General features: G+C 37.5%; 3 protein-coding genes across 9 annotated transcripts; 1 reads left to right on the top strand and 2 right to left on the bottom strand.

Moving 5' to 3' along the window:
* Window positions 1–269: 269 nt before the first annotated feature.
* LOC129353948 (PPARGC1 and ESRR induced regulator, muscle 1) lies at window positions 270–7,287 on the bottom strand. Its single transcript, XM_055023401.1, has 4 exons — window positions 7,190–7,287; window positions 3,428–5,926; window positions 1,723–1,839; window positions 270–1,380 (listed from the first exon to the last, which is right to left on the bottom strand). Exons 2-4 carry the CDS (start codon window positions 5,904–5,906, stop codon window positions 1,292–1,294), a joined length of 2,685 nt encoding a protein of 894 aa, XP_054879376.1. The 5' UTR covers window positions 5,907–5,926; window positions 7,190–7,287; the 3' UTR covers window positions 270–1,291.
* A 590-nt stretch (window positions 7,288–7,877) lies between these two features.
* On the bottom strand, window positions 7,878–14,711 carry cunh1orf159 (chromosome unknown C1orf159 homolog). 6 transcript variants are annotated; one of them, XM_055023552.1, is made up of 10 exons: window positions 14,559–14,711; window positions 13,174–13,302; window positions 13,017–13,101; window positions 12,865–12,949; window positions 11,829–11,924; window positions 11,688–11,744; window positions 11,468–11,602; window positions 11,354–11,379; window positions 11,243–11,261; window positions 7,878–9,532 (listed from the first exon to the last, which is right to left on the bottom strand). In XM_055023552.1, exons 2-10 carry the CDS (start codon window positions 13,197–13,199, stop codon window positions 9,438–9,440), a joined length of 624 nt encoding a protein of 207 aa, XP_054879527.1. In that variant the 5' UTR covers window positions 13,200–13,302; window positions 14,559–14,711; the 3' UTR covers window positions 7,878–9,437. The 6 variants fall into 6 exon arrangements, with proteins under 6 accessions (XP_054879527.1, XP_054879542.1, XP_054879536.1 ...); XM_055023567.1 differs by lacking the exon at window positions 13,174–13,302 and having other exon boundaries at window positions 14,520–14,711; XM_055023561.1 differs by lacking the exon at window positions 13,174–13,302 and having other exon boundaries at window positions 13,017–13,097; window positions 14,520–14,711.
* On the top strand, window positions 14,597–19,741 carry LOC129354050 (interactor of HORMAD1 protein 1). 2 transcript variants are annotated; one of them, XM_055023539.1, is made up of 8 exons: window positions 14,597–14,671; window positions 16,464–16,527; window positions 16,710–16,851; window positions 16,993–17,129; window positions 17,237–17,285; window positions 17,370–17,454; window positions 18,535–18,650; window positions 18,740–19,741. In XM_055023539.1, the coding sequence occupies exons 2-8, from the start codon at window positions 16,475–16,477 to the stop codon at window positions 19,448–19,450; spliced, it is 1,293 nt and encodes a 430-aa protein (XP_054879514.1). In that variant the 5' UTR covers window positions 14,597–14,671; window positions 16,464–16,474; the 3' UTR covers window positions 19,451–19,741. The 2 variants fall into 2 exon arrangements, with proteins under 2 accessions (XP_054879514.1, XP_054879506.1); XM_055023531.1 differs by lacking the exon at window positions 14,597–14,671 and adding an exon at window positions 16,190–16,272.
* Window positions 19,742–19,960: the final 219 nt, after the last annotated feature.

Genomic DNA, 19,960 nt, shown 5'->3' with positions numbered 1-19,960 from the left:
TACTGCAAACACAGTGAGACGGTGATGGACAATATTATTTTTTGTGGACTAAAAGTTCACAAAAACTTTTTTTTTTGTGTGGAACAAAAATAGTTTTTCACAATTTGTGATCTGATCATTTGTGATTCATCAGATCACAAATTATTGTACAACAGTTGTGTCCCAGGCTACCGTCCTGCATCCTTTACATGCATTCTTGCTTCAACACACCTGAATCAAATAGTTGGATTTCCTCATCATCAGTAAACCAGCTCCTCAGGGCCCAGTCATTTGGTTGAGTGACATTTTATTGCGGTAATAGTCACAGAGGTCAGGTACATGTGGAAAATCTTTTTTTTTAACAAGAAGGTATTGAGACAACAATTGAACTGATTTTTATTACACATCCAGCAACAAAACCGTTACAACTGTATGTACTAACGACCAATAATATGTTTAAAGAAAATAAGGTGACAGCTCTGGCCATGTTAAATATAATATGGAAAGTGTTGTTGCAAATATTGTAAAATTATATTTCTGATGCTATGGTTTTGGGCCTATTTGTTGCATACAAAGGATTGTGGATTAGTTTGAATTCATTAGAGATTATGAAGAAGTATTGCCTTTTGTCAAAGAACAAATACTCAAGGGTGTTCAACAAGACAGTGATCCCAAACACATCAGCAAGCAAGCAGCATTGTGGTTTCAGACCCACAAGATCAGTTTTATGAAGCAATCAGGCCTTTAGTCCCGTGGAAAATGTGTGGGGTGACATCAGATGTGTATTTCCTGTGTTAATACCAAGAAATACAGAGCAATAGCAAGATGCTCACAGGTGACAAAAGTTGGTCAATGCAGATGTGAAGCAGCTCTCAGAAACTGTTTATAAAGGGAAATATTAGTTTAGTGATTCAGATAAAAGCTCAAACTTTGATTATGTCTCTGTTAAAAATATAATTATTTCAACAACACATAGAATATTTCCTTCATGTTTTGACTTGGAATAGATTTTGGAGCTTTGCAGACTGTTTTTTAAACACATTTATGTTATTTTGAGCAGAGATGTATTGCCGGCACTGGTCAGTCATTAAATACTAATTCAGATTATTTACTGAATCCTGCTTGTAGTTAAAACTGATTATTTGGCTCGTTTGTTTAGCATTATGGGGGGGTACAAAGAACGACACAGACTCCTCCTTTCTACACCACCAACCTCCAGCTACTGTGCAGCTGACTGCGAATGTTTTCTGTGTTTTTAATCGACATGGACCCAAGTGAGAATGTTTACAGTTTCTTCTTGTTTGTGTTCCCGTCAGAGGTCGTCTCTGGGAGGGTTCTTCATCTTCGTGTACTGCCGCAGGTACTGAATTGCAGACAGTGCACTCACGTTCGCTAGAAGAGCTGAACAATAGTATAAAAGTGTTAATTTAGTTTGACATCCATCCCTGCGTTTATCTTCTAATTAAAATTTTTGCAGCCTGAATACCTTGAAAATTTCAGTGTTTGCTTTAGATTGTTTTTCAGCTGCAAAAGTGGCTTGTTGGGTATGACTGTGTTTTAGTTCTGCAGGTTGTGTCAATGTGCCTCAGAATAACAGTGCAGCCATTAAACAGTAAAATCAAGAAAAATGTAACAAATAGGTAGATACTATTGTATTAGAAAATGATTTTATCTCAGCTAAATGTTATTCTTTAATAGCATTTAGTTGTCCGTTGTTAGAATGACAAAGCAGATGGTTCATACCTGCTTTCCAGGCGTCTGCAGCCTCTGTATCAGAAGATCTCAGCACCCAAGAGGCAAAAGCAATGCAGACTAAACACATGTCTGACTGCTTCACTCTGGAGAAGAGGCCTTCTCTCCCTGTCAGAGGAACAAAATAGACTTTTAAAGAGAGATTCGTCATGTGTGAAATGCAAACCAATCAATTGGAGATTTGAAAATTACTTTATTCTCGTTAAATGTGACATTATGGAATTGATGTGTTATTGTATTGTATACTGTGACTCTCAAAAGTGTGCAAAACCCTGTTAACCAAGCCAGGTGTTAGCAATGCAAAAGTGTATGATCAACCATTTCAAAACCTTTTCCTCATAATGTGATGTTTATTCTGGACAAATTAACTTAAAAGCAAACAAGTTCAAGATTTAAAAAAAACAAACTACAAAGGTGAAATAACAAGGTTGAATAAATCTTCAAACCTTTAATAAATTAATTGTTTAACACTTGTTAAATAATTCCAAAACTCCATGTTATGTTCTTTTTTTAGTCTCTGATGTGAGAAATTGGGTACAGGAACAACAATACCTCCAAGTTCACATGGTTCCGGTTGCAATCTGGAAAACTATTAGCATGCTCCGAAGCCAGGCTCAAAATTGGCAAAGAAAGCTAATTACGATGTATTTCTCGTTCACATTCAGACACCACAGAAATATGTTAACTAACAGCTTGTGTACTCATTTGGAAATATTTAAATTAAAATAACGTCTATATTACTGTAATTTATGTGGTAGCAGCCAAATTAGACTTTGAGATCAGGGTGGACGTGAACCTTCAAATTTCCACTTGAAGTTTCTAATTCTAAGGACTTCCTGTTTATTTTTCCAAACTGGGCATTATGAGGTATAATTCTGCCTCCAGTTCACCAAGGCCAACCGAACTGGTCTTGGTGAAATTTCAGAATAAGCTTTAAAATTTTCTCAAGAGTTTATTTATGTGTCGGTGATTTGAACAGATTGACCTGCTGTGTTGTTTTGTTTTCGTCTCGTTTGTCAATTTCATTGCAGAAACATTGCTATTTGTTCATTGTGAAATATTTCATAATGACTGTCAGAGTGTTAGCAGGTTGCAACAGAGAGACTGGAAAAGTCGTAGCAGTGGAAATCCTTTGGCCACATCCCATGCTGATGACAGATTAATAGTGAACCGGATGTTCAATGGCACTGAACTCCAGATGCACATAAGGGAAACGAAGCACCAGAGTTACGCCAGACCATTAAAAATGTTGGGCTTTCATGGGGTTTTTTCCCCATGAAAATGTTTGAAATAAAAGAAAAAACTGGCACACTTTCACTCTAATCCTAAAGTTTTGCAGTGTATTATCACTTCAGCATGAACAGTTCACTACATCCACAATTTTCACCCAAAGGTCAAAATTCCCTAACTTTTTGCAAGCACTTAATGTGTCTGTGCCATTTTATAATCTTTAAATATGACTGGATTTAACTGATCTAATTCAGTCATAGATTGAATCAGTTGTTTTGTGTGTGTGTGTGTGTTTTGAAACATTTCAGGAAACTGAAAATGTTATGGAATTAAATTTCTTTTATATGTGAGTTCATGGAAATCCTGGTATTTATGGAAATGATGCTTCTTACAAAAAAAAAAAAAAAAAATTCAAAGCAACTGACATAACGTGCTTTTAATGACAGCGTTGCATGCTGGGACTTACTTGATGTCCATATAGTTTCCGAAATCCAGCTTTGCTCTTCCAGCCCTCTGAACTCCTGAGAAAAATCCAGACAAGCTCTCCTCCCACTGAATGATGTTACTGCCTGATTCTGACTCCCCGTCCGGATCTCTTTAGTGTCAACAGGAAAAATCCAGGCGCCTGACTCGCTGCAGCAGATGCTGCCTTTGTCTGGAAAGCGAATTTTCCTCAAAGACAGAAAACTTTTCCAACTGTCGGATCCACCCGCACCTGCAGCTCCTGAGGATCTGTGCGGACTGGCGTGAAAAAACGAATGAGACATGAGTCTCATTGGAGACACTTTGTCCACTTGCTCACAGTCTGTGCTCAGGAAAACATGCAAATTTGGGAATGTGAGGTCTTGGACAGCAGGACGAGAGCAAGAGAAGATTGGGATGGGTGTCTCTGTGCTACACTGAAAAGGAGAGGTCCATGGATCTTCTCTGAATGTACAGAGAGGAGAGTGAAAGACACGAGATACGAATATCTCTTCAGGATCACGAACAGAGAGAAAGTGTGATGGTGTGCTGTCGTCATATTCTGTGAAAAAATACTCAAAGATTTCCGGGAAGGATATTCTATAATCCTGTAAGTCTGTGTGGGATAAAAATGCCCCCAGAGGTTGAGCAGCACTAAGAGGCAAATTGTTCTGGTCAATACTAAGAGAAGGTAGTGGAGCTACGTCCTCTGTGGCGAGAGCCTGTACGTTGTACATACTTCTGCTTTTTGTCAGCCTTCTTGGGCAGGAGGTCATATTTTGGAAGTCTTGACAGTCAAGACTTTGGTCTAGAGCAACAGGGGTTTCTCTTTGTTCATAATCAGTGTCTAACAAAAGACAAAAGTCATTTTGTTGAAATTTGTTTTGAAGGTCAGGGCTAGAGTTTTTACTTAAATTAGCAAACTGCCAGGACTCTTCCTCAAAATCTGAGGTTGAAAACTCACAGACTGACCAATCGCGCTTGGATTCATCTGGCTGTGTGAAGTAGTCGGAGTCTGCGGCGTCAGATGTATCCATCATTGAGTTATCAAGAGGATCAACTTGGCTGGGGTCTGCAGGAAGGCCGCCTGCTGTTTCTTCTGTTAATTGACAGCGTCTCCCCATTCTGATCTGCAAAATATCGTTTATAGTCAGTTTTTCTACTTCATCCCAGAACGCAGAGATTGCATACACTGGCTGAGTCTGCCCTGCAGCTTTGGCAAATGTTTCTGGGCTGTCTGCTGCAGAGCAACGTGACTGAGTTGAATCTGGATCCTTCTGGGAGCCACCAGATGGTGAAGGTGGTGGGTGGGTTTCAGAACATGCGACATTTCCATAAATTAAGTTTTCAGCTGGTATTTCTGGAGATGGAGGAGTGAAAAGGTGCTCCAGAGTGGCATAACCATCATAATTTGCTGCTGTTGCATCACTGGAGAGAGTCAAGCTGACGTTTTGGTTGTCACATGTTGGGGATAATGGGCATTCCAGAGGAAGGTGTTTAATGAGATGCTCTTCAAGAGGATGCTGAGCTTCCTCCACCGATTCAACAGCTGACAAATAGCTGTCAGAATCCCAGCTGCCAGTGGAGGAAAATTCAGCACCATATTGAAGCTCTGAACTCTGCAAGCACTCCAACGCTGTCGGTGAAGGAGAAAAGCTGTCAAAGGATGTGTGCGCTGAGCCCCCTGGCTCCCATTTGTCTCTGTTCATCGCTGCAGCAGACTCAGAAATAAGCAGTTCTCCTTGTAAATCTCCAGGTTCTTTATTTTGCTTCAACTGAATACCTCCTGATTGTTCACGCTCTCGTTTGATATCAGAACTTTGAGCATTTTCTCCCTCACCAGGTTTGTTTTGTTTGAGTTTTTTTTTGACAGAGGTAGAACGCCCTCGCCGCCCTGCCACACTGTCATTCACAGTCACAAACCAGCGCTCCTTCTCCGCTCTGCCTGTGGCGTCTGGCTCGCTCACACTCGGCGCCGCTTGTTTGCTGGAAAGTAGGTCAGGTTTCTTGCTGGATTTGAGGTCACTTGTCATTTGTGCGACTCCATCTCTTGACAACATTCCTCTCCCTTCTGAATTGTAATTGCTCAGTGGATTTGTTTGCGGCGTGTTAGCGTGGCTGTCACTCGTCTTGACCAGAATTTCTTGTGCGACATCTTTGTGTGCAGACTTTGTGGAGATTGTGTTTCTTTCTGGACAGTTGACACCTATTTCCCCCTGTTTCATACATGTTGCATCACTTTGAAAGAGCTGCTCTAGTAGTTGTATGCCACCTGTGCAACTCTCCTCGGCGGTGTTGCTATCTGCACTCCCGTTTGTCTCCTGTTTGCCTGTTTTGAGGCTTCCTGATTCCTCCGAGTCGCTGGGGCTGGAATCATCGGGGTAGGCAAGCGAGGCCTGCAGCAGATTACATTCCTCGCTCTCGTCGTAGAAGCTACTCCAGTCATTCTCTGCAATGTAAATACTGTGATCCAAATCATCCATGCTTGAGGCCTTGCATTACTCTGAAAAACAAAGAGGATGAGAAAACGTAGTTTCAGTCTGAGTGGAAATCAACTGGGTTCAGATTTCCAAGAGTTTTCAGCCCTTTTCAAACAGAAATGTTTATCAATAATTAAAGACATACATTTCAAAAGTGGTGAAGGTTTTTAAACAGTCTTTAAAGCCACATGGACGGGCAATGTAGTGCCTTGCAAAAATGTAGTGCCTTGCAAAAGTGTTCAAACATTTTCACATTTTGTCACCTTACAACTACGAGCTTTGTTGCAATTTAATGGTATTTCATGTGATCGGCCAACACAAAGCAGTGCAAAGTTGTGAAGTGGAAAGAAAGTATTTCATCTGAATTCAAGCAGGAATTAAATTACACACAGCAGTAAATAGTTAGTCTATTTGCTAACTAAGAGACCTTTGAAGGCAAATTGTTTCACTGAATTTTTTAGGGGCGTCCGAGAAAATGTGGTTGAACGCAAATGTACATCACACCTCTCACATTTTTATTGAAAGCAGTGTACCATCTTCCTTCTCCCTCACATCTATGAACTCCTGTGTTGATCTATTACAATAAATCCTAATAACACAATAAGTTTGTTTGTAATATAATGAAGTGCAGCAAAACTCAGGGCTTTTTTTCACGAGGCTACTGAAAACATTTGGATAAATAATAAAGAGTTGACATGAAAGTGTTTTCTTTCTCCATAATTATCTAAACCTGAAATTTCCCTGTATTAAATTTTACACAGACAGGGTAGGATCTCTGACTGAGCTGTTTGCTTGATACAATGGACCTAAATTTAGAACAGGAGCATTTGGTTGTTATCACCTGCCAAGTTGGAAACTAGCAAGCATGACCTGTTTTACTGTTAATAGGAAAGCAACAAACCAACTCAAAAGCAATGCAGTCACATGTCAAACCCCAAAATACCCCCACAGATCCACTCTTAGAAAACAAGTTATATGATCTGTTAAGGGGTGGGGGGCAAAGAAAGCAGGGGTCCAACAGATCAGCTTAACAAACAAGATGTGGGCTAAAGAAATTACACAGATACTACACATATTTATTTAAAAAAGAAAAAGAAAGAAAATCTGCGATTTCAATCTTAAATGTTATGTTCTTCACTTTTAACAACTCGGGGAGCTTAATCTGTGGGACAAAAACGCTTAAGATCCATATAAACAAACCTATTCAGCTCTCACAGCAAGGTCACGCTGTTTTACATTAATCATCAAACATGCAACGTTCTTTATAAACTCATTGAAGGTCCTACCTGCTGCAGACAGACAAGTCATCCCGTGTGAAAGAGCTCTCAGTGTTTTCCTGCTGGACATTTCAACTATGATGTCCATCTGTCCTTGCACATGTCCCACCGTTGCCCTCCACTACGCTGGTATAAATAGAGTAACATGTCCTTGTCACGTGTAGCTCTCCATGCTCACCAGAGGTGTGGCATTTTACTTCTTCTAATAATTGATAATAGTAATTACTTACTAATAATGACAATACCACAATTTAACAATGATGTTGCGTCTCTAAAAAGGAAGTGAATGTCTTCTTTTTTTGAGTGGGATTTTTAAGAAGGTACACATTTTTGCTGGTGGCAAACAATAACTGTCTTAGAATATGTATTCATATGAGGCTTGTTTTTCTGCTTAATAGTTTGGTCCAAAAAAACTACTAGAGACTGAAGGTCACATAATTACATTGATGATTTTGGGTTGCAACTGGACAAGTTGTGCAATGTAACTTTGCTCAGGTTTCCAGTTAATGAAAAGAGCAATGAAATCCCAACACTATGCATTTATCAGGTCGTTTTACACCTCCAGAAGAACTAAGTTAGACTCACAACTGTAACAATTTCCAAGTGGATACAAACATTAATAATTAACTTATTTTATTTGCATGTACATCAGGGAACCTGCAGATTTAACTCTAAAAAATAAAATACAGCCTTTTGATTAGAGAAAGGTGCTTTATTTTTGCAAATTATACATCTTCTGAACTTTTATCATGGCACTAAAACAAAAAACAGTACATTACAAAAACACTCCATTTGTAAAAAAATAATAAATGCACATATCAAGCTTTTGTTTAACTGTACAACAAATACCATAAGTAGCAAACAGGATGAATAGCTAAGGAATGATGACTGCAATTGAGTGACTTGAAGTAGTAAAACACACAACTGTCCCAGGGTTGTCAAAATAAAACAGAACAGAGACTTGGATGAGAATTAGAGATACAGTAAAGGCCACTGGATACGATCCAAAAATGAAAATCATCACAGATATCATCAAAAGCTCCTCAGCTGTGTTTAAAACTGAAAATGGCACAATTATTACAGTAATATAATCACACCATTTCCTTCTGATATTTGGCAAATTAAATATTAGGCAAATAGAATTCATGGTGGAAAACATAGTGCTGGTTCCTGGAGAAAAAAACAACAACAACAAAAAAAAACAGCTATACTTAGTAAGATACTTGGAGTTTTTCTGTTAAAAAGGACATTTTCATTATGAGCTTGGTACCTTAAAGTGCACATAGACTCGCAAAGGTTACGTTTTAAAAATATAAGTTTGGGTCGAAACCACACTTTGCGGAACAAATTCAGTTTTTTGATTTGATACAATGATTTCTTTAATAAATATCCTTATAAATATTATGATTATGAAAGCCAGTGGGTTGCAGTTCATGACAACCAGAAGACATGATACATCTCAGTAGGTTACAAAAATAAATACAGTGTCAACAATGCAAATTACAAAATTAGAAGATAGAAATATTGATCCATACAGTGCCTCTGGGAATTCTCCTTGATGAATTCTGGCCCACCAGAAAACCAATATCGGTTTAATACAAGCAGGAAAAGTCAGTGCACAAAGCAAGAATGAAAGCAAAAACAAGCAGGGTCAGTAGAAAAACAAATTGAATGTTAGACAGTCTGTTTGCTCCACAAAAGTCACAGCTGCCGAACCCTTTTAGAGGAAAAATGTAACTATTATATGCCAAGTTATTTTGATGGAGCTGCTGAGCTCATATTCAGAAGCAGCAGATTAAAATCAGCTTATATTTAAACATGTGTTGCAAACACAGAAAGGCTTTTTCTCTGGTTTAAGCAGCTAATTTTCAACTATTTCAAGCATTTCAAACACAACTAGCTGACTCTGAAAAAGGGTCTATAATGCCCCTCTCTATTCTTGGCACTTAATTTATCATAGTGATCTGGGATAAACCAATAAAATTGGGGAAACAGTGTGTCAACTAAAAACTGAAGTTATTCTAAAGATTTTCACTGAAAGAAAAAGGTAAAAAATAAAAAAATAAGTGGATTTCCAGTAAATTCAGTGTCAGTGTGACAGGTTATTGTTAAAAACACAAACAGTGTCAGCCTTAGTGATACGAAGGCAGGAGCAGCAACAGCAGTTATATTTGGCCAACATTCCTAGAGTCAGCTGGTCTTTCTTCGGATCCTTCCTGAGCTTTCCTCCCTACCTGCACCAAACCCATCACTCCTCCTACAAATTATGCACCTGAGTGGTAGCTGAGGTGGGGATGGTGGTGATGTTTCGCGTTGAGGGCCGCTCCCTCCTCACATATCTTTGCTTCCTCCCTGCAGAAGGAAAACAATGTGTTTAATTAAATGTGCTCGGAAATCAGAAGACTTTCTGCCAACCTTAGGAGTTTTGAATGGAAGCATTTAAAGTTGTCGCTCAGCTTGAACATAACTAAACAGATTTGTATTTGCAATGTCCTGAGGAAAGGCTGAGGAGGTAACATCTAATCGCTCGGAGTGAACATATTGGAGTCATGACAATGTAAAGTTGCAAGACTTTTAGAATATTACTGAAGTGGGGTTGTGTTGTGGTGGCGCAGGGGTTAAGCACAACCCACAAATAAAGGCCCTAGTCCTCGACACGGATGTCGTAGGTTCAATTCCCAGCCTGGCGACCTTTGTGCCAGATCCTCCCCTTCTATCGTTACCCACTTTCCTGTCAATTAACTATCAAACTAGAGCCTTTAAAAAAATGTCATTGAAGAGCTCATATTTAATTTAAAGGCATTCTGTTTCTTGTGTGTGATGAACTCAAATCTCTCTGTAAAATGTATTCATATTTCTTGAATTTGTCCACATTTTGTCACAGACAGCGCTGAAGTCGATATGTTTTATTTGGATTTCATGAAATAGTCCATCATAAAAATAATTTGTTAAATTAAAGTTTTGCAAGGCTTTGGAGGATTGGTGAAGGATTAACATCATGAACACAACAGACCTCTGGACTCTTAAGGCTAGAGTCAGATGAGACAATCTGTTAACAGAACAACCAAATCTTGTGCTCCACATAATCTGGTCTTAAGAAACAGTGGCAGGAATAAATCCTAAAGGTCATATGAACTCCTGCATAAACTTTGCCACAAACCATTAAGGACAAAGCAAACAGGTGGAAGATGGTGCTGTGGTCAGATGAAACTAAATTATAACTTTGGGCAACATTTAAAATGTCCAGCAAAAAGTAAATGTACATCACTGCTAATACACCGTCCCAATCGTGACACGTGGATATTTCTAGGATGATGATATGAGCCGAGCCTTATTTAAAACAATAATAATAAAGCAAGTTGAGATGTTGGTAAATTTGGGACGATGATATCAGCTGCGATTGGTCCAACTTTTCTTCTCTCCTCCATTCGTGACCTTCAGTATCTTGGGTTTTGGTGTTGGCGTTTAATGAGACTCAATTAACAGGTGACTATTCCAACATAAATATTACCTGTAAGCTCCTGACAACTACTGCAGACCAAAGTCTCATTTATATTATTTATTGCACACACTGATGCTGTGATGATGAGAATATGTGTGTTAAATTCTGCAGCCCTAGATGGGAAGCTTTTTTTCCCCACTAGAAACTAGTCAGAGCTGATAAAAAGATGGAGGGAGCTAAATATTTTCTGAAAGACAGCCATCCAAAGTGAAGTGTATTTTTGTTGACCTATTACAGACAACACACTGCAAAGCTGCAAGTGTAATGTGAAAACTTTCAAGGTGTACAAAAGCCTTTGCGAGGCTCTGTATGAATAATCTCATTATTTTAATGATTGAACCCTCACATGAGTTAAAGCAACGTAATCTGGAAGATTCCTGCATGACTCTTTCTGAAAACAGTCGTGCATGAATTGACACAACCGTAATTAAAAGAAAACATTTGAACAGCTCCAAAACATCTGGAGCCAAATATTTCAGGCATTGCTTAATGAGTACACAACATTAAAACCTGTTGAGCAAGATCTTAAAACAGGTATTTTACAGACACAGTCATCTTACCTGAAGGGATCATAACTGCCTGTAAGGGATAAAAACAAAAAAGCCATGAGCTTCTTTATAATTTCTAATGTTAAAATAAAATGTTTGGAAGAAGAAAAGAAAAAGATTTACCGTCTCACTTGGTTGAAATATAAAGGCTGTAAATATAAACAAAAGTAAACAAAAGACAAAAAATACTAAGAGCCAATTCATAAGAGTCTTTCCTCTGAGGAGACTTGTACTCACCTTTGTTTCGCCGGTAGAAGAAACCAGGCAGCCGGTTGGAGCGTTTGAGGTAGAAAAAGGAGGCAACAGTGAGAATGAGGAACATGCTGATCAACAGAGTTCCCAGAAGAACGGAGGCCGCGACGCCAGGGCCTCCTGCACAAAAACAGGAAACAACCCCCACTCACAACTCTGCCAGAACTCAGAACCTGGGAGACGGGTTTTAGTCAACCTTTCTTACCAATTTTAGGAATGACAGTTGTTACTGTTGTGTGGTTTTTACGCTCCAATGTGTAGTCTAGAAGAACAAAAGTCAAATTACATATATATATATATATATTTTAAGACTCACTCTGAACAATTAGATTTCAAAAGCTCTTACTGTATGTGCAAACGGTTACATTCTCCAAATCCACAGCTGCAGAGTCACAGAATATGCAGATCACGTTGCTGTTCTCCAGCAAACGATAGAAGCAACCTGCACAAGATAAACAGTGAGTATTTCAGCATTTATCAACTTTGATAAATGCTGGAGTTCAAAATACAATAAATTATAATAAGCCAACATTCAAACTAACGCAACACTACAATGTTTTACTTTAATGTTGATCAAATTTTAAAGTCTCCACAAGCACAGGAAGGAGTAACAATAAAGCTCTTCAAACCCCTTGAATACCAAGCTTCAATATATTATTCTGGTAGTTACAAAAGAACAGCAAAAGAGGTTTTGAATTTCTTTACCTGTTAAAAATCTGAGGCCTGTTTAACGTGATGCCACTAAATAAAATTCAACACAACGTATGGGCATAACAGTAACACTTAACATCCCAAAGCGGAAACATGTCAGTAGCTTTCTTTTCCTGAAAGGACATGGAACAGAAGTCTGGAGTGGAAATGCTAAAATCTTGGAAGAAAACTTGACATTCCTGATATAGGTTGCAAGAAACTCAAGACAGAAGTGGAGTTTGACATTCTGGCAGGACAGTGCTTCTAAAAATACAGCCAGAGCTGCAATGGTATGATTTGTATCCATTTTATGTGTTAGAATGGCCTAGTCGAAGTCCAGACCTAGATGTCACTCAGAATCTGCAGACTCAAAACTTTGAGCTATGTGAGTTTGAGCTATTCTACAAAGAATGTCAGTTTTAGATGTGCAAAGCTGATAGAGACATAATCCAAAAGACTTGCAACTGTAGCAAAAGTTAAGGGTGATTTAACAAATTACAAACACAAAGTGTTGAATACAAACTATACGACACACAAATTTTATTTTATTTTTTTAAAAAGAAGGTATTTTTCTTCTGCCAGTTCACAATTATTTTCAACTTGGTCAGATATAAACCATGAAAAAAAAGCTTATTGAAGATTGTGGTGGAGATATGACGAAATGTGGAAAAGTATGAACACTCCCACGTTACCTGGTTCACAGTGAGTGTCATTTGAGCACGAATTGTTCACTTTCTGCTTCTCTCCACAGCACTCCATAAAGTTATGATGTAGAGCCTGGGAGCAAAGAACTGGATTAATGAAGCTGCACAACCTGAACAGCAGATTAACATCAGTTCTGTACCTTCGTTACAGGCGTCTCCGGTCTGATCAGGATCACAGAGGCAGCCAAGACCAAAAGGAAGGACAAACCCATACTTGAATCCTTACTGATGAAACAGATTTAATTTAGACATGAATCAATGTTACAAAGCAAGACACACCTTAACTCATGAACTCGCCTGTGGAAATAGTCTTGGTGACACATAAAGACATCTTCTATCCAGCACCAGATCTCACCTTGACTCAAAGTAGTTTAGCTTTAAAGCTAAAACTCAGAAGAAGTGTCTTGTTAAAGCTGCAGAGTGTAACTTTTATAAAAAACAAAAACAAAAAACATATATGTGTCTTTATACATTTGTTGAAACTGTCAGCATGTAATAACAGTACGGTACAAGAAAGATGATGCATTGAAAATAATAATAAAAAAAGAGCTCCTCTGCCTTCTCCCAATGCTAACTAGGAACAAACAATCAGATCCAGGAGGAAGTTCTTAGTGCTGTCAATCACCCTTGTGTGAACTCTACTCTTCTGCCTCCACCTCCAACTCTTTCTCTCTATTACAGTTTCTTTATTTTTTTAGACTATTGAGAAATAGTTTTGCTTGAGAAGCTCTGACTACATGCAGAGACGGATATCAAAACAAAGTTTTTCGTAAATATCTTTGGTTGTCATTACAATAAATACTGTCCATCAGAATCAACAAAATTAACAAGTTTGACCATTTGTTGTTTAGTTCAAGTTGGAAGGATTGTTTACCTTGAGCACATTTTATTTTACAGTAACAAACAAAGACCACCATTATTTTTATGTTATTAAGATGCACAGACAGTAGTGATAACACTGAATAAAGAAAAACATGTAGACACTATTATTAATGTTTCATATCTTGCATGTTATTTCTGTATATGAAATAATAACTAAACTGATCTCCCTCAAAATAACTGGAAATAAGTTAAAACGTTCATACAAATATTTTTTTTTAAATAAAAAAAGACAAATTCATGCATTTCATTTTCAACATATATTCACCTGTCTTGGTCCTCAGATTTAATTTTCTAGCCTAAATTTTCTTAAATTTTACAATCAAGGAACTTTTATATGCATTTAGAAACTCTAAAAATAATAGGAGATGTCAATTTCAGATATGGTTAATATTATGCTTGCTCGAACTGGTTTAAACTAGCCACTTTAATGTGTATAAAAAGTGCGCATGTTGTAAGGCTACAGTAAACACACGCTGCGTTTCTCCTGATTGCATCTGCATCTCTGCCAGCCGCGCTGTTGTGCACAGAAACAATGTAAACAGAGGAGCAGCAGGTCAGCGTCGGTGGGCTGACGTACCAGGTGTTGAGCTAGCTAGCACCTGCCGTAACGTGAAATAATGACCAAAAGGCACTGAAAACACCTAAACTAGCGATACATAAGAACATCTCAGAATCCACTTGGACTAGTTTCATGTCATCGGTTTGAATCGCAGAGGCAGAACCGAGTGCTGCGAGCTGAAACGGAGGAAAGTTAAACTCACCAGCCAGACGACTGCAGGCTTCGGCCTGACCAAACTCACCTGTGCGGGTTAAAAACCCGCAGGTCTGGTCTGCAGCGGGGCTGTTGCCACACAGTCACTGCAGTTCGCTGGTGGATTTGTCATGGACCCACCTCTGTGACTGTCTCAGACAGGTAATCCTACGACTCCGAGATACCCGTTTTTAAAATTTTTTTTGGCAAGCTGACTTCCGGGAGCGATTTTCAAAATAAAGTCCACGCACCACCGACTCCATTTATCTTTGTGGAGCGCAACATTTATCTACCCCTGAAATAATCTATTTCTCTTAAATACCATTCCCTCGGCCCCACTATGAATAAAATGTAATGAACGTGCGTATATGTTAGTTTAATTTTCCCATCAGTTCTGACCAGTTTAAGCCTCTTTTTCAAGAAAGGCCCTCCCTTTGCATGATGGTACCTTGACCATGCTGAAAGGTAAAGGTGGTGTGTTCAGGTTATTTTGCCTGTTGGGTAGTGTTATGGCAGCGTGTATACAATAAAACTTTATAGTCAGTGCAAGATTATCAAATACTGTGCAACCCTAAAAATAACAATAACTCTCAAATACAGACAAAAAATACTTGTAATATTCACAAACATAAGACCCCTGCAGCTCTTGTTAACAGGTTAATTGTTAATAAAGGCAAGTGTGCAACATAACCAAAGGTGCAAGTCAAGTAATTAAAATTTGTCTGTCTTTTCACATCAGAGTATATATTGCTGACATTGCTGGGACAGCAGTAAATTAGTGAAAGCCAGCATTATTATTAAACTGAAATGTTAAAGTGCCGTTATGTGAAAAAAAATAAACACATAACCAGATCGGCAGGCACATATTGTGTTTTATTTGTGCTAATTTTGTCAATAATAATAATAATAATAATAATAATAATAATAATAATAATAATAATAATAATAATAATAATAATAATAATAATAATAATAATGAAAATAATCTATTTTATATTTATAGCAGATTCTGATGAATCTCCCAACAGGCACATAATATAAGGCTCCACCATGGCCCAGAAAAACATGTACAAGAAATTATTAATATTCTTTCTAATATCCATTTTTAGCTTCTTGAAGTAAAATGAGAATAGCTTCCCTTTAATTACTTACTGAAGTAGTTTTATACATTTTTCCTTCTGTTGTACTCACTTTCTGAAAGCTTTCTGAAAGCTTAAATATAAGCTTTCAGAAAGCTTATATAGAAAGCTTATATATATATATATATATATATATATATATATATATATATATATATATATATATATATATATATATATATATATATATATATATATATATATATATATATATAGTTTTGTATTTTTTATTTATTAAGTGATCTATGTAATTATGTGAAAAATTTGGCACCTGTTCAATTTCTGTCACCATAGGGCCAGCTGGAGCTACTTCAAGATGATCATGTTATAAGATCTCTTGTCTCTAAATTCAAACTAAGTCCGTATTTTTTTTTCACAAGAGTAAATATTCCAAACGGTATAAATAGGAGCATAATTACTAAGTGAACAAAAAAACAAATAGCAATCCAAAACGGTTATTTTCTTATGTATTTCTATGAGCGTAAGCTTTCTTTTCCACGGTCAGTAAACGCAACCTCGCCTCGCATTAAGGCTTGAACGGCGGGAAATTAAAAACAGCTGAATAGCCAAAAGGTTTTCTTAAGCTATTTGCAAATAAGTCCCAGGAACGAGTCCAAGGGACCTGTGAGTGGATTCATTTATATTTTAGTGTAGTTGTGTCACCTACAGTTTAGATTTTAAACTTTACAGATGTAATCTGTTGCATTCTTCAGCTAAATCCTTCTCTGTTTGACTGAAATACCGAGCTAGCATGTTTAAGCTAACTTTTTTTTTTTTTTTTAAATCTTGAGCTAACTTGTTGATCTTTCAAGCAGGAAACCAGGCAATGAGTTATTTGAGGAACATCAAGGAAATGTTGAACATACCAGCTGGAACCAGGTAATTAGCTATATTTTCTTTAATATTGTTTCTTGGCCAGCAATGTCGCTAAATAAGCTGCTATTTTTATTTTATTTACACTTAACATTGAGCTTTAATTTACAAATATATACATTTTTTAGTTAATTTGTGTTTGATTGTTTTTTCTTCAACACACTACATCACGATGACTAATTAACTAGCAGAAATGGGGCCTCCAATGGATTTCCCAGTCTGACAGATTCCCAGGTTTTCTTTGGCTCCCAGTTTTGGCATGAACATTCCCAGGGTATGTCTCAGGAAATGAGTCTGTCATCCAGAAACTCCCAGCAAAGTTCACAGGAGGTAAGTCTCTTTCCTGCATAAATTAGTTATTAAAACAGTCTACTTATTGCAATGACTCGGTTTATTTAGTGAAACACATTATGATTAATTACACTCTCACTGATAGTCATAGTTGAGATGTTGTTAAATTTTTGTTTCCAGGGAAGTGACTCAACAATTTTAAAAAGATATACCTCTAAACCTCTTCTGTTTGGGGACATGAAGGACAAAACGAGAACCTCAGGCTTGCTTGACAAGTTTGAAGAGGACAGGAAAAAAGCAAAAGAGAGAAGTGACAGGTGAATCCTTGAACCATAAACTTAAATCAGATATTTTGATTACAAAAAGGTTTCCAAAAAATGTTTGTATATTGCATCTACAATCTCTGTGTTTTTGTTTTTAACAGTGACCAGTTTTTTAAAGAATCCCAACATATTAGAGAAACTCTCATCAATGTAAGTGGACATGGACAGTCGGTCATTCAGTGTCCATCACTGACTTCTGTCCTCCAGATGTTCAAAACATACAACTTCTTTCAGATTCAACAACTGGTGGCTGGCACTGAGAAAAACACGTCTGTGTGCCAAACAATCTTTGAAAAATTTGACAGTTTTGCATCATCACGTAAGTTTTCTGCCAGTTGATTCTGCATTTTCTGGGATGGATTAATGCGATACGCAAAGGCAGGGTCGGGTGACCTTTCTTTTAACATGCGCCATTTTTGGTTTTGTTTTCTAAGCTGGCTTACATTGGGGGCAATTGATTCGGCCCCTATCTGTGATACATCATGTGTCTCACTCAATGCCACTACACTAATAAGAATAAAATAAATGTATTGTTGAAATTTAGGGATAAAAACAACTGCAAACATTTGTTTTCTCCAGTGTGTGGTGCTGTTTGCCCTATTATCACAATTTGTACATACAGTGTAAAACTCCCAAGTCACCCTTTATTTCTATACATTTTACTTCAGAGGAGCAAGACTTTTGTAATGTTTTAAGGTGGTCTTGATCAATATTTCCACATGCTTTCTGAAGGTTCTGCAAAGTTTGTCTCTGGCGCTTTTCTGCTTTTTTTTACTTGTCTTTAGTGCACTACCATTTTTAGAGAAATTGTGATTTGTTCAAGTCACTAAGCATTTAGATATTAAACCTTCAGGCACATAAGCTCCTAAAGCTAAAAAGATAAACCTTTATATATATATATATATATATGCTGCAGACAACTTAGCAAACAAATTTTATTTGATGAAAAACACTAACAGCCTTTCTATATGTAAGAAAATTGGAAATTTGTTTGAAATAATAATACACTGGAAAAATGGAAAAATAATTTAATAAAATATTTCTATTTTCAGAATTGCTTCGTCTTGTTATTGATCCATCTATTCATTCATGGATAGATGTTGATCAACAAATGATCAACATTTGTTGATCATTTTTAACTTGACATTTTTTGTCCCTGACTTGTCCATTTGCTATTTTTCCCCAAAAAACATTTTAAGGCCTTCAGAAAGCACTGCTAACTATTGATCAAGATCATTCTGTAAGACTATAAGAAACATCTAACTCCTTTGATGTCGATTTAAACATCAAATAAAAGGAGTTGATGCTGAAGCTACAAGAATGTAGATTCTTGTATTCATTTTAAAATGAACCGACTGCAGGGTAAGTTACGTTGTCTGTCTTTCCACTATCACCTCAGTGAAAACTAGTTTGGAGAGTCTTCAGAGAGACATTTCCCAGATGTTTGAGACTTGGGTAGACAAATTAAGCTCTCAGAAGGAAGTAATGATGGATCTGAAGGAAAAACTGCAAAAGGTAGCAATTTATGGTGGTATCTAATTTTTGACAGCAGTAGAAACAGATCATTGTTTGATCAATAATGACATTAATGTTCGTTTGTTTAGAATGGGGAAGCCACATCAGATCTTGCAACACAACTGAAGAGCTTAAAGAGTAATCTGGAGTGTCTGAGAGGGGAGCAGAAAAGAGAACAAAAAATGCTGGAGGAGGCTCTGAAGCTGCTCAACTCTCTTGTTCCTAAGCCTTCAGATAAACCCAATCCTAAATCAGTGTTAGACAGCGCCATTCAAACATCTCCAGAGCGGGAGAAGCCAGTGGACAACGTTCTGCAGAGTAGCCAAAGTGAAAGCACACAGCTTCCAAATGTGCCATGCAACCTTAAACATCAGGGCGAAACTTCCAAACAGGGCTGCAGGCGCGTCTTCGGAAAGAGAAGACTCAATCTGAAGGGCCAAAGGTACAAAAAGAGGCCGCTGGTGCTCTCTCAGAGTAGGAAGCAGTTTGCCCTAGATGAAAACACCGAACCTATAAATCCATGTAAGAAGTCACAGAAAACATCAGGACCCCTTTACGAGATCCGTGATCAGAACAACCTGGCCGACCAGCAGAACCTCAGCTCAGGGAACCTCATACCAGGGAAGAGAGGAAGTAGAGCTCCCATGGCTGCAGGATGTTTCATGAATCTGCCGAGCTCCTGGTCCCAGGACAGCAACAGCTCAGAGTGCCTCGCTGCCATCGAACCCATCCTGGAGAAGCTAACACCCGTAAAACAAGGGGACTTATGGGAGTTGTTTGATTCTGAATTTGACTTTTAGGGAAAATCTACAGTCCTAAGCACTCTTAGTTTTGTTTTCATAGGTGAAATGAGTAAAATATGTCAACATAAAACAATATTTATTACTTTACTAGAGTTATGTTTGAAAACTCCTGATTTGGTATGAACTCAAGAATAATTTAAGAATATATAGCTTAATATATGAACTGTGGTAGACTGACCCTCAAAGTATTACACATCTTATTGAAATAGTCTTGTAGAATTTTTTTTATGGCTTACTTCAAACATTGTAGCTAAGTTTTGCACTGCTGTATCATTTAGTTCAATTATATTTCCAGTTTCAGAGTGAAAATAAAATGGTAAACAAATTCAACATTTGTGTCATTTGATTAAAGCTGATAATTTCTGTGATCTATGTTTGACTTTAAAGTATTAGATTCAAAATATTAATGTCTTTATTGTAATGTTGTAACCATGTAACATGAGTGGTTCATTGCTTTTCCTGATTGTTTCCACACGTCACTTTTTCCATTATTCATCCCCACAATCC

Source organism: Poeciliopsis prolifica, unplaced genomic scaffold (genome assembly GCF_027474105.1).
Source record: "Poeciliopsis prolifica strain line A6 unplaced genomic scaffold, Auburn_PproV2 SCAFFOLD003, whole genome shotgun sequence".
NCBI classification, from domain to species: Eukaryota; Metazoa; Chordata; class Actinopteri; order Cyprinodontiformes; family Poeciliidae; genus Poeciliopsis; species Poeciliopsis prolifica.
The sequence above is the reverse complement of the archived record's forward strand: the minus strand, read 5'-3'. Positions and strand labels throughout refer to the sequence as shown.

Excerpts from the sequence above, each read along its gene's own strand:
- LOC129353948 (XM_055023401.1), bottom strand. The coding sequence starts at position 5,906 with ATGGATGATTTGGATCACAGTATTTACATTGCAGAGAATGACTGGAGT. Across the intron at positions 1,840-3,427 it reads GGAAACTATATGGACATCAA|GGAGAGAAGGCCTCTTCTCC; the intron begins GTAAGTCCCAGC and ends TTCCTCTGACAG. Across the intron at positions 1,381-1,722 it reads TGCAGACGCCTGGAAAGCAG|CTCTTCTAGCGAACGTGAGT; the intron begins GTATGAACCATC and ends ACTATTGTTCAG.
- cunh1orf159 (XM_055023552.1), bottom strand. The coding sequence starts at position 13,199 with ATGTGTCACCAAGACTATTTCCACAG. Across the intron at positions 13,102-13,173 it reads CACCAAGACTATTTCCACAG|TAAGGATTCAAGTATGGGTT; the intron begins GCGAGTTCATGA and ends CTGTTTCATCAG. Across the intron at positions 11,925-12,864 it reads TGACACTCACTGTGAACCAG|GTTGCTTCTATCGTTTGCTG; the intron begins GTAACGTGGGAG and ends TATCTTGTGCAG.
- LOC129354050 (XM_055023539.1), top strand. The coding sequence starts at position 16,475 with ATGAGTTATTTGAGGAACATCAAGGAAATGTTGAACATACCAGCTGGA. Across the intron at positions 16,528-16,709 it reads AACATACCAGCTGGAACCAG|CAGAAATGGGGCCTCCAATG; the intron begins GTAATTAGCTAT and ends CTAATTAACTAG. Across the intron at positions 17,286-17,369 it reads TTAGAGAAACTCTCATCAAT|ATTCAACAACTGGTGGCTGG; the intron begins GTAAGTGGACAT and ends AACTTCTTTCAG.